Genomic DNA, 13,540 nt, shown 5'->3' with positions numbered 1-13,540 from the left:
ACCTTCATGGTTGTACACTAGCAATCGGAAAGTTTCGCTGGGAATAAGGAAGTTTAGCAATCTCCCGGGGGGGGGGGGGTACTAGGGCAAGATGGGTTACGGGGATGCTCCGCTGGTCAGGGTACCTTTTTAACCTCCACGAGTCCCAGGTAGGGTCGCAAAAATACCAAAATAGAAAAATCAGTCCCTCGTAGGGTGCCTATTGTTGGAAAATTTGGGGAAAAAGTAGAAAATTTGAGAAAATTTTGGAATTTCAGTCCCATTCAGGGTCACTTTTTTCGCAAATTTCGAGTCCCACGTAGGGTCCATTTTTCGAACCTCAGCGGAGCACCCCCGTCGGTCGACAAGGGTAGTACCCCCCGGGAGCAATCTTACGTCCTCTTACGGTATGTAGTGTAAAAAACCTTTCGCTTGCGAACACGAGATTTTCGTATCGTGCGTAACCCCTTTTACGATTGATATTCCGATGGCGGATTGGCGGCCGCCCACGCTAAAGCTCTAAAGGGAGCGGGCCAATTTCCCATCGGAGAGGAATGATAGTCGGCCTTTGATGTGCCGCACCCTCAGTCGGGTTCAACTGTCCTTACCCGTATAGCTTGAGAAAACTGCTGCTCAACCCGACAAGCCCCTAAAATGAGTGCTGCGCCGGCAGTCAAAAACTAATTTTTTATAGTTTTGGCGCCTCAATAATAAACTAATTACGAATTCAAGGAGGGGAAGTGATGGAGGCACTTTCATGTATAGATACTGGTTGTTTTTGGTTAATTTTGCTGGATTTCTTTTGCAATTTGAATTTCTTTATACCTTTTTGTCATTACTTTTAGTATATAGTGTATTTTCTGTAATGTGCACCAACTTAGAACTTTAGAAGAGTGTTTTTACACACAGAAAAGAAGATTGTTTTTGTTTCTTTTTGTTACTGATATTTTCTCAAAGGCAAAATCAAAGAACTTAACGAAACTATATGAGGTAAGTCTATCATACCTTTTTCAGTTACTTTCTTGTTGGTATAATCTTGTACTGCCCTCAAATTGGCTTTTGACCGCCAGACGACTGACAACAGTCAAAGTCTCTAGCAGCGGTACAAACATGTCCAAAACAGACAAATTTATCATAAAAAAGATACAAATATGGCTTAATATCAACCAGTATATCTTGGTTAATTTCTGTAGAAGTACTTTGTATCATATTTAAGTTTTTTGATGAAACTTCACTTTGTGTGCCATCCCCCGCCCAGCCAGGCCATTTTGCAATTTTTTACACATTGAAAATCCACTTTTGAAGTCCTGAAAACAATGAAGGTAAGTGTAATCTTTATCCACTGTGTCCAGGCAAGTAGAAATTAGCAAGAAATTAATGTTTTAAGTTGCAATTATATATGAATTTTATATATGAATTAAGCTAAACTAGGGTTTGTTTACATGACTTGCACCAGATTTGTTATTTTTTTCAGAGAAGCATCCGATTTCGCATCTGGTGCTAGCTTGCGGCGATTGATCGTTTCCAAGCTCCATATAAATTTTCAAACGCGGTCTCGCAAAATTCCGTAATGTAAACCTTCCAGATGTTGAAAATTTTCCCGACCTTCAGAGCTTTAGCGTGTCGGATGAAAATTTCACCATCTGGGTGCCAGATAAGTCGTTCGCTTATCTGGTACCAGATGTAGAAATATGCTACGACACGCTTTGCTCTGAAGGTCGGGCATATTTTAACATCTGGAACCTTTGGGTTACGGAATTTCTCCTGACCGCGTTCGTAAAATTTAGAAAGAGTCTGGGGACGGTAAAAAGTTACTAGTGTCCCGAGCTAAGAGTACACGTGCAAAAAAAATTTCCCGTGCGATTTCTACATAGTGCTCCGAACTGAAAAATGTAAACAAAGCAGGACGCGAACTAAACATTTATTGAGAGTGGCTCTAAACCCAAACCCAATTACAGTTCAATTTATAGCAATAAAATGCGAATTCTTTGCTGGTACTAGAATAAATAAGTTGTCTCCTCACATCGAACGACAATTTCACCTATTCAAGATCTTTCACTGCCTAAAAAAGTAAACAAGCAATGTCACGAACCAAACAATTAAAAGAGAGTGGCCATGAGCCAAATTTCCCTCAATCTAGTCCAACTTATACAGCAATATGTGAACTTTTTGATATTTGTAGAATCACTAAGCTTGCCTCAACACACCAAATGATAATTACACCTGCACTAGATCTTTCACTACCTGAAATATGCATGTCAGCCTCTTAAAATAGAGTTTGGCGAAACAGGCAAAGATGGTCCTACCAAAAAATAAAAGCTTTGTCCCCAAAATACTGATACAATAAATGGGAACCTCCCTCCAAAATTTTTATTGATGAAGGAGGATTCTGGCTTTTCCAAATAAACAACACACAGGTCATGATCAACAAGTTTGTTGATGTCGGTTGGGGTTGGGCGGCTCGCTGATGCTCTGCATGGAGGGCGGTCGACAGGCTCTAAAGGTCTAAATTGGAATGCAGCAGTTTAAAATTCCAACATAAAAATTATTGGTAAAACTAAATAAAACATACCTGATATGCTTTCTTTGATTTGGCCTTTGAAAATATAACCAGTCAACCACCAAAAACAAATAAAATAACAAAAGATAATAATCATGCAATGTCAAGCATTTTTAACTTGGTGCACTTACAAAGAAATTACACTAGGTACTAAATATAATACTGAAAAAGTAATGAAACTGTCAAGTTTCAATAAATCCACCAAAATAAACCAAAACAGCCAACAATCGAAGGTTTGAATATTTCTCAAGCCTTCTCAGGCAGCAGAGATTTTCATGCTAAATTCAGTCGGGTGCAGCCGATAGTCAAGCAAAAAGTGTAAGGACGGCTAGACACGACTGTGATGCGGTACATCAAACGATGACTACTATAGGTCTCCGATGGTATATTGGTCCGCTCCTTTAGAGCTTTAGCGTGGGCGGCCGCCAATACGCCATCGGAATATCAGATAAGTCGTTCGCCAGCTTTTGCGAGCGGTCACGGGTGGTCGGGGCTTCGAACCGGGTTCTAGTCCAACTTTTTTAAATTCTCATACTTTTCTCACTCTTTCCATCTTCTTCTTTGAACTGTAAAATGTGTGTGAGAGCCACAGGGTTGGATAGTGGCGATCCAATCCCAGTTCCTTCCCTTCTAGTATGCTTTCTACAACGTTGTGGCAGAAACGTGTTAAAGGTGTGGTAACTTTGTCTAGTAGAAAGTATTTCTTTTCTCATTGTTATTTTAGTTTCTTCGGCTGGTTCCGTGGATTTTAACCCTATTTTTATCAGGGGGGGTGTTTTCCACCAGGCTGGCAGTATTTTGCTAATAGCTCACTGAAATTTTTTTTTAACACTCTGAAAGTTTTTGACTTTTAATATAATCCTATTAGCAGCATGTATACCAAATTTTACAATTATACACCGACACGGCGATTTCGCTCTTCACAAGATTAGCTTAATTACTGGAAGTTTAATTACGCTCTTTTTTGCTAATTTTCCAATTGCAATGTTTCTTTTCAACATTTTGAACACAAAACATAATGAATTGGTTTAGTTTAACGTTTTATGTCTTACAAATAGATTTGGCTTCAATATGAACCTAAATTTAAATTAATTGGAATAAAACTCAATCTTCAAATTAGAATTTTATGCCGTGTATACGTTCGGGGGATGAGTGTATACGTTCGGGGGACGCTTTCTTTCATCTCGAAAATCACAATCAATTTGCAGTTTTTTCAGAAAAAGATTTCGCTGATACAAGAAATCAACCTTTTTCTTTCTTTATCTGTATTCGTTTATAATAATTTAATCTAGATAAGGCTTAAATTTTGGACTTTACTAATGAAAGTCGACAAAAAAAAAGAGAGACATTATATTTTGAAAAAAAGTGTTCCGTGATTTGAATTCGCTCTGATTTTGTGTTTCTGTGTTGATTGATCAATTAGGTTACCAAGGTAAAGCAATTAAAAAGGAAGTCAGATTGATTTCAGCAAAAAAAAATTATTCTTGTATACAAATACAAATCTCCTTTGTTGGCTTTTGGTTTTTATAATAAGGTGCTTGATATGGTGAACGATGTTCATTTAACGTTGATGTTGGGTTCTTTACAGCTTAGAAGTTTTTGGAGTATTCTAATATTTTTTCTACACGGTAAAGGTTTGAGGACACGGTAACTTTTTTCTTGCGATTGCAGCAAAAAGTTTATTTTGTTGCAATCGCATAATTGTGTCACAATATCAAATATCTCTAACTTTTCTGCTAGATTATATTTTGTTTTAAAGATTTTCATGCGATTACTACAATCTTTTTTGTTGCCATCGCACAAAAAATGTCGCCGTGTCCCCAATTAATACTTCTATTAGGAAAAGCGTATTTGTGTTTGCTTGACGCTTTTCGAACGAAATTTGAAGCGACTTCATACTGTAAATAAAGCGGTTGCAAACTGTTCGTTACAAACCCTTTAAATTGACTTTAAAGTATTCAGACGAATGCTTTTCGAATGGTTTTAAAGTTCTACTTTTGCAAAAGACCCGGATTGCTTTTTAGGATCATCAGGGGAAATATTATTTATGAGAAAATTCCCGTGAATAGGAAGTTTCTGACGGATAATACTCTTACTTTTTCGTAGATACAGCTGGGGTTAATATTTTGAGAGAGAATTTCCTGCCTTCGTAGATATAAAGGATACTTGTAGTTTATTGATATTTTTGACTGGTAATTATCGCATTTGAACAGAGAATAGATAGTAGGCATCACACATCTTGATTTTCCTGAGAGCCTTCGAATGAACTATGTAACGTAAATGCAATGTTTTTCTAATTATCAAGTACATAACACAAACTTTGGCGAATCATGAATAACTTTCTTTTTCCAAAATAAATTTGAGAGCTTTCAACATACACACATTAAAAACAAAGAAGTTTCAGTCTTTAATCAAAAGCATTCAAAAAGCGCTCGTTCTGAATGTTGGGGACTCTTTAAAGTCATTTTAAATTTCATTCGAAAAAGAGGGTTTTGCGAGGTTATAGATGCTAAAAATTATTTATCTGGAATCAGCAAGGTTCAAATAATTGCACAAAAGGATGAAATAGTTGATTTTTTCATTTTTCATCTTCATTTTATAAAAAATTTTCAAATCATATTTTCAACTAAAAGCAAAGTGGTCATTATTATATTTCCAACAAATACTAAATTTGTTAAAAAAAATCAAAATAAAAGCATTGCTTCAGAATTGGCACGTAGAATGAGTTATCGTTTTAAGACATAACACCCCTGTCTCACAGCCCCGGTGGAACTTTTTTCCTCAGTGGGGATAGAAGCTATTATTGTTCTAAGGTTAAAAAATCCAGTGGGATGGTTTTGGAGTGCAATTTTTTAAACATTGAGTTTCGAATGGGGGTGAAATCAAAGTAAATTTTCCAGTAGGACTGGAATTCCAGGGTATTTTCCCACCGGGGACGATTTTTTTGCCAAATTTTCCAGTGGGGCTGAGGTCCCAGCGGGTCTGTGACACAGGGGTATGACATATTATGACAAAAAAGTATTATTTTGTAAATCTTTTCAGTGGCGTCACTAGGGTGTCGCTCATGAAGACTCAGCGACACCCTTTTTTGACATACAAAAGTTTTTGAAAGACAAGAAATAAAAAGCGCTGGTAAGAGGACGACGCGCGGCGACTAACGCTCGTACGGACACGCGCGGCGTGCGGCTTTTTTAGAAAATCACGTCGCCTTCAATGGGCGGTTTTCAATTGGCGGCGATGTTTTAAATTGGCGGAGATATTTAGATTTTGATAAATTTACGGCACCGAATCAAAATTCAGTATTGCGATTCCTTAGCTTAGTAGAGCTCGGTAGAAATGAAGACAGCTCCGGGACCGTAAAATAAGAAATTTTTCTTCACTTTGGCCTTCATCGTCTGCACAAAAACAATAACACGGCTACCGACTTTAATATCTATTGTTATCCTCTGTGTTAAATTGTTAGCAGAACAAAAGAGGTCTCGTCGGTGACCGTAAATTATAATTATTTTATCAGAAAACGAGTAGAAGAGAAGGGGACAAGATCTTTCTTCGATTATATTATGATGTGAGACTATTACCATGAGAGAGCCGAGAGATATATTTGGAATACTGTATCAGAAAAAGTTTTCAAGACCTGATCCCGACCTGATAGTGCTTCTCTTGTTTTTGGGAAGAATTGTACTGATGAAGAAAAAAGAATGCTATTCGTCGTAAAGACAGAAAAAGTTGCTTGTTTCCAGAATGGCAAATAATAAAGTAAAGATTTGTGATTGAACATTGACTATCGTATGTGGCAATATATAAGAGAGAGTACTTGTACAGATCCTATGCTGTAGTTCTGTATTCTGATTGGATTGCATGACATGATATTGTATTATACTGTAATGGATAGATGATAGACAGTTCTTGGTTTTAGACTGGTTGTGGCTTCTTGTTGTTTTATGAATTTGAGACTTTATGCTCGATTTTACAGACAATGACATCTTTCGTTTTCAAAGAACATAAAATTGTCGGTGCTTATTTTCAAGACTCAAGAAAATGTTTTTTTGGGGGGATTGATTACATTGTTTTGTATACGGTATTTTAGCCTGCTAGTCTAAAGTAATTTTTATTTATTTTGTTGAAGGTTATTTTTATGATGAGCTTTGTAAAAATCATACAAAATACTTTTATGTCAAATCACAAAATTATCACTCAAGAAACGAATTTTTCTCTTGTTGACTTTTCTATATAACACGAACATAACATAACTTTTTGAAAAAAATGAACAAATTTTTCCTTCACTCTCCATCGGCACACTTTACAATAGAATTTCATTTTATATTTTACAAAAGGAGCGCAAAAACTGTAAGACGGAGAGTTAACATAACATAACTTTTTGAAAAAAATGAACAAATTTTTCCTTCACTCTCCATCGGCACACTTTACAATAGAATTTCATTTTATATTTTACAAAAGGAGCGCAAAAACTGTAAGACGGAGAGTTTGTTTATCCGGGAATTTCCCTAGGACAAAAGGAATTTCCCAAAAGGCAATATCATTCTTTTAGAAACCACAAGCTATTATTACGAAAGAGACACTCACTCTTTGAATATTTTACAAATGGTAAACTCGTCTAATGGTGAGTTGCCGGTTAACCACGTGCAACGTGGCCTGTGTTTGGGGTTCACAGGTACTGGGATCTGCAGCCCATAACGTCCCCCGGTTGTTTGGAAGTGTTTGGGCGTCATATTTTAACACCGCCCTAATGAAATTAAAAACCGCCCTCTAACCGCCCATTTGAAAATTGAAATTTGCGACACCCCTTGAAAATCCTGGCTACGCCACTGTCTTTTTTCTTATGCCTTCTATAGAAAAACGACATAATTTAACAAAATGAACAGTTCTTGGCGTGGAATAGTTACCTATGGACGAAAAGTTTATCTTGAAAACGAAAATCATTGGAAAACAAGTTCTGGAATATATTACAGGGATGGATACAGTTGTAAACGGTTTTATATCATCAACGAACGAGAAATAGATGTCACCTGCAAAATATTTTCAAGCAATTTAGGAAGACCGTTATTCGAATGCACTTTTACAGGAGAACATAATGGTTTTGAAAAGGTTGTAGGCTACAACCCAACAACTGTATACAGAAAATTTGTAACGAGATCAAATTTGCAAATATCCGGGAAATTAGTTGGTCAAAGATTCTTCGGGCTGAATACAAAGGAGTATGAAAATGTGATGAACAATGAAAGTGAATTTGATATAACAGAGAATTTAGACGTTGATGCCACTGACATTTCAATCAGTCATTCACGTCAGTTTTCTTTCAAAGCTGTTTTAAGTTATGGGACACCTGTTTACAGCCCTAAATACGAGGTGAAAATTTCAAGTAAGAAATGTCGTCTACAGCCTGGATACGAGGCTATTCGTCAAGTAAAATTGAATGCAAATAGACATTTGGATCTTCACCTGAAAATTGAAAGTAGTTGTGAAGGACCTATTTTCAGAATATATACTGTAGCCGAACCACGCTTATCTTTCGTTGGAACTGAAATTTCCGGTATTTTAAAAAAAACATTTGAACACCTAAATATAACAGCTTCACACCGATGGTCTGGATTTGAATTTTTTGGTCTTACAAGGTCTGATGTAATTGAAGTTATCAGTTGTAAGCCCAACAAAATATATTGTGATACAAGTAACGCTGCAGACTTACCTGAAAGGCAAGACAAAATCCGAAGGATTAAAGAAGACGGTGCTTTGAGAGATATGACCAACATTCGAATACGCAATGCCGGACCAACTAGTACACTATGCAACAAAGCTGTTAAGGCGAGAAATGAAAAGATTCATAAACTTGTTGAATATGCTTCATTTGGAGACATTTCAAGTATGTTTTTAGTGTTTTTGAACGTATTCTAAGATGCCATAAATGATATTCAGTAAAATCTAGCCGATTATTGTTCGTTCTGTTTTTGAGTTTGAGGTCTAAACAATTATCTATTTTTTGTTATTCAGCCAATTTTCAATTTTCTAGTACAGATAGAAATTACTTGAAAATTGTTAAAATATGCCTTTGACCTTTACATAATTCTGCCAAGGTTCTACAAAGCCTACGAAAGACAGAGACCAGAGGCAAGTTCGGGTCGACTTAAATGTCTCACCCCCATATAATTTGGAAAAATAACAATATAATTTTGTATCCCAATCAATAAAAAAATCTGTTTTTGATAAGCCCGTTGGATTTTATTGCTCGTTATTTATCCCCACTGAAAAAAAAATTCCCACTGAGACAGGGGTGTAATAAGGTTTTTTCTGACAGTCATTTCATTTCCTTACGTATTCAGGTTACGTTTCGTATGTTTGCGATCATTACTTCGATACCATTGTGGAGTCAGCAATCCAAAGCTTATCGGAAAATAATTTGAAAAAGTTTATAAAAACATTGAAAGTTGTGAAAAAACCCGTGACACTAGAGAGCAAAGAAACTGCTCGAATAATGATGGGGAAATATGATATGTCACAAAGAGCATTTAAAGAACTTAGAGCAACATTGAAATCTTGTAATGTTACTTTACCATCGTACGATGATTTGAGAGAATATTGCAAAAATCTTGAAGTTGGTAATATTTTTCCGTTGCATGGTAGTAATGAATCTGAGTGTCAATGTATGGGCTACGGTTGTACTGTTAAAGATACTTTAGAGAGAGTTTTTGGTTGTAACGAATATCAACATAAACTATCTTTCATCGAGGCTGATCGAAATAAAAAGCTTGGAGACTTTCTGAAATCGAAAAATACACATCTATATCAGAATTTTAAAAATGAGAGGAGAACAATCATCCTCAGAGACACTGGCGATAATTTTCGTGGAGCAGGCCGTTATCCAACTGAACAGACATCGTTTTCAATCATGAATATTCAAGACTTAGTGAGTGGTCCCTACGGCCAATTCATAACTACCTTATGGCGTGGTTCAGAAAGCCGCGAGACATTGGAGATGCATTGTAAGCATCACTACCAAGAACTTTCAGAACTGGTGAAAAATGGCGTTCGATTAACATTAAACGGAGAAGTCCCTGAAGAGTTTAATGTTGTCGTCTTTTTGGTTGCAGATTTGGCGTTTGTAAAAGAAGTTCTGGGAAAATGTTCCTGCACTCAAGCATATGGCTGTTTCCATTGCAAGCTCAACATCAATCAATGGTCATCATGTAAAGCAAAAATTGGAGAAAGTAGAACCATGAATGAAATGAATGTGATGGGATCAGCTGCACGAAGTAAACTTGGGGATGGTCCAAATAAAGACAGTGCTGCATACAAAAATTTAATTGCAAATAATTACGGTCAATGGGTAAGACATTGGTTTTTTTTATTATTAAGTTTCAGAGACTGAAACTTAACCCAAATAGAACTTCAAAATCAATTACAACACCCCTGTCTCAGTGCCCCGGTGGCATGATTTCAGTTCATGATTTTTTCAGTACATGGTTTCAGTACATGATTTTTTCCTACGTCACTGCAGTAATCAAATTTTTATTGCACTCATTTGTAATCATCCTAAATGGCTTGGGAATTCAAGAACTGTTTTTTATTTTCGCTGTCTTTATTCAATTTATATCTCAATTCACAAATGAGTGCAATAAAAATTTGATTACTGCAGTGACGTAGGAAAAAATCATGTACTGAAACCATGTACTGAAAAAAATCATGTACTGAAATCATGCCACCGGGGCACTGAGACAGGGGTGTATTACAGTGGAGCCTCCACAACTCAAACTCTCAAGGGGAACGAAAAATCTTTCGCATTATAGAAGTTCGAGTTATGGAGACTCTAATGTAATAAATTCTTAATAAAGCTAAGCTATTTTTCTCTAATATATTTTCTACCAAATCAAGAAATCAAGTCTCAGATTTTCAAATTTCTGTAGTAAATATCCCGAAAATATGTAAAAGAACCAAGGCTAGACGGCTCTAGAACGAAAAATCGTGAAAACTTTCGTTCTAGAACAAAGGAGATGTCATATCTACCTTGCTACCTTGCTACCCGTACCTTCCTGTAGAGAAAAAGCCTGTTCGTGGTCGTGATTTATATCGGATACTTAACCTCCCTAATAGCGAAAGTAATTCACCTGGGCAGGGATCTTAGTCTTGAAAATTATGCTCCACTCGAACTTTCCCAGGTTTCGTGTTCGACAAATGTGAGTAAAACACCCCTGTCTCTGTGCTCCGGTAAACCTTTTCACTCCAGTAGGAATAAAAATTTTATTCTAAATTAAGATTTATTATCTTTATTTTAGGCACCGGTTTTGTTTGAAGGAGTCGTGATAGAACTAATCCCACCATGTGGTCTCCATCTTATTTTGGCCCACCATAGATATCTTTGGAAATTCATGCACGATATCATTAGCAAACGAAATCAAGAATCTCTGATACCTGTTGCGCTACGGAAGATAGGATGTACCTATATAGCTTTCCAAATAGAAAGTTACTTTAAAAGGTATTATTAGGCTATTTCAGGAAGAATTGTTTTATACTGCTGTTGAGGATATCAAAACATTTGATGGCTACCCGTTGGATTTTTCAACAAGGGTGTACGATATTCTCTTTTTGAAACCCCCCTCCCCGAAGCGGCCCTTATTATTGATACAAGTACATTGCACGTATTCATGATAACATTTACTGTGTCTGAGAATTCTGGGGAACAAAGGATCTTGTTTAGTATTTCTATTTACGTTATTACTTAAAGTTTCCTAAAAAGTTCACAAAACAGTAAATTGGATTTCGAGAATTCATATTTCATCGAGTCTATTATCGTCGGTAAACCCATAATCTTGTGATGTGAGTAAAAATTTCACGGCGGCACGAAGAATCTACTTTATCGGACATAAAGATGTCGTACTTATTTTCCGTCGAACAAAATTGTTTACCTGAAAAAATTTTCGTCACCTCCAATAAAATATTTCGTCACTTTTGTCCTACATTTTTTTCCCCAAAAAGGTATATCATTGTAGTAATTACGTTTTTATATTTTTTAATTTTTAGCAAAAAGAAGCACTACGACGGTTCTGAAAAGTTAAAAATGATTGGTAACGACTGTAAACTTCTTGAAAGTAATATTGATACCTTTTTAAATGAATTTGTTGAGGACAAAGGCGATGATTGGAATTCTCCCCGTAGTCGGAAGCTGCTACAAGTCCTTAGACTTTACAAAAGGTTTGCCGACTTAGCAGTGTAAGTATTTTTACATAAATATAGGAATAGCAATCGGACAATTTGACTTTCTAAATATTTTGTCTTTTACTTTAATGTTTATACTGTTACATCCCTGTATCTCTTCTTGCATCGGAATTTGAATTATATTGCGTTACACCAAAGTACCACTCACATTAAATTTGGGTAGCGGAGATAGAAATATTTCTTTTTTTCAAAATGGCGAATATTTTCTAACGGGAACGTTTTTTGGACCTACTTTTCCAATAGGCTCCCGTCAAGTCTGTGATACAAGAGTGTTTTATTTTGCTACTTATATTCTATATTATGCTATTCCTTATTTCCAGTGATATCCGATCATTAAATGGAAACGAAGAAAGAATCGCCACTTTTGAGAAAAGAGCAGAGGAATATTTTCAAAAGTTTTTATTGAATGCTGGCAGCGCTTTTGTTTCGAAACTTCCGTATATGCACTACCTGAGGCAACATATCGGATCTTTAATGCAGACTTACTACAACCTTCTCGGCTGGGGCTATGGTATGTTTTCTACTAACAGTGGAGAACATTTAAATAAGCGGATTAAGTATTATGAATTAAATGAAACAAATCTGGATAAAAGCCGTTTTTAAAACATTATCAAATTGATGCGTACAAAACAGCTTCATTTTGCATCATGCGTTCTTGAGCCAAAACGGAATGTGATATGTTCAGCTTGTAATGAACCAGGGCATACTAAGAAAAACCGGAGTTGCCCTTTCCATCCAAGCCACCCAAAATTAGAATACGATCCAAGTGACAATGAAGAAGAAACTTCTGATGAAATTTGATTGACTAAGTTTATGATTTTTTTTTTTTTTTTACTGGTTTTTATAAATAAAATTATATTTTCTATCTGTCACATATTTTAGTACCGTATGGGACAAAAAATGTCAAAATAGACTTCTGGATAAACCAATTTTGAAGCTTGCGACAAAAACTGCTGCTTATGAAGTATGAAAAACTTCAAACTATTCATTAAGGGAACTACTTTTGACGGGTATTTAATTTGGCGGAAGGCCGAAAAAGTTTTAGACAACTCTTTAGTGAGGGTGGCAAGAAGGGCGCTCGTGAATGGTGGTAAAAAGGGGAGTATTTTACACAAAGTATAGACCGCGAATTTTTTATCACGTTTAATGTTAGCCCCAGTGGACACAGAACGTGTCCTATGGACGTCCATACAAGACCCATTTTCTTTATATGTAATTAGGAAACAAGTTCTTTATTGTAATTAGGAAGGTGACAAACATTTCCCATATGATTTATCTAACTTTCTTTTTTACTAATTTGATGATTAATATGAGTAACTTGAGCAATTATTTTTCATACAATTATATTATTAATTATTTAAAGAGAACATTATTTTTCAAATTAGAAAGAAATTACGTTGTCCTATAATCTTTCTTTATGTTACCGATTTAACAGGTTATGAAAGAGATCCCGGTTATTTGCATTAACTTGTGCGAGCATACACGTTTTTTTATAAGAACATAGTTTATAAAAATGTTGTCAAAAAAGAACCACTTAAGAACGTGCCTAGCCTGAAATAAGAAAATAATTTCTGCTGCAAGAGAGGACTGTTGAAACAACATTGTTTTTGGTGTTGAAATAAAATTCCGGAGGTATCTTGAGACGATCCATTTTTTTGTTATTTTATATAAGAACATCGAAGGCTGAAAGCGTTTGAAAAAATAGGAACATCCAGCCTCAACCAAAATTTACCTGTTCTAATAAAGAAAAACGTCACATAGCCCAAATAAACA

The 13,540-nt window shown here is 35.9% G+C and overlaps 1 protein-coding gene across 1 annotated transcript; it reads left to right on the top strand.

Moving 5' to 3' along the window:
• The first annotated feature begins 7,394 nt into the window (after nt 1–7,394).
• On the top strand, nt 7,395–13,149 carry LOC136798704 (uncharacterized). The gene is made up of 5 exons (XM_067055357.1): nt 7,395–8,420; nt 8,878–9,881; nt 10,828–11,027; nt 11,573–11,761; nt 12,088–13,149. Exons 1-5 carry the CDS (start codon nt 7,415–7,417, stop codon nt 12,368–12,370), a joined length of 2,682 nt encoding a protein of 893 aa, XP_066911458.1. The 5' UTR covers nt 7,395–7,414; the 3' UTR covers nt 12,371–13,149.
• The last annotated feature ends 391 nt before the right edge of the window (nt 13,150–13,540 follow it).

The sequence above is a fragment of the Clytia hemisphaerica genome, unplaced genomic scaffold, assembly GCF_902728285.1.
Source record: "Clytia hemisphaerica strain Z4C2 unplaced genomic scaffold, Clytia hemisphaerica genome assembly, whole genome shotgun sequence".
Classification (NCBI taxonomy): Eukaryota; Metazoa; Cnidaria; class Hydrozoa; order Leptothecata; family Clytiidae; genus Clytia; species Clytia hemisphaerica.
This window is presented reverse-complemented; position numbering and strand designations above follow the sequence as displayed.

Bases quoted from the DNA above. Each gene is read 5' to 3' on its own strand.
- LOC136798704 (XM_067055357.1), top strand. From the start codon at position 7,415: ATGAACAGTTCTTGGCGTGGAATAGTTACCTATGGACGAAAAGTTTAT. The intron at 9,882-10,827 runs GTAAGACATTGG...TCTTTATTTTAG, and splicing joins CAAATAATTACGGTCAATGG to GCACCGGTTTTGTTTGAAGG. The intron at 11,762-12,087 runs GTAAGTATTTTT...CCTTATTTCCAG, and splicing joins AGGTTTGCCGACTTAGCAGT to TGATATCCGATCATTAAATG.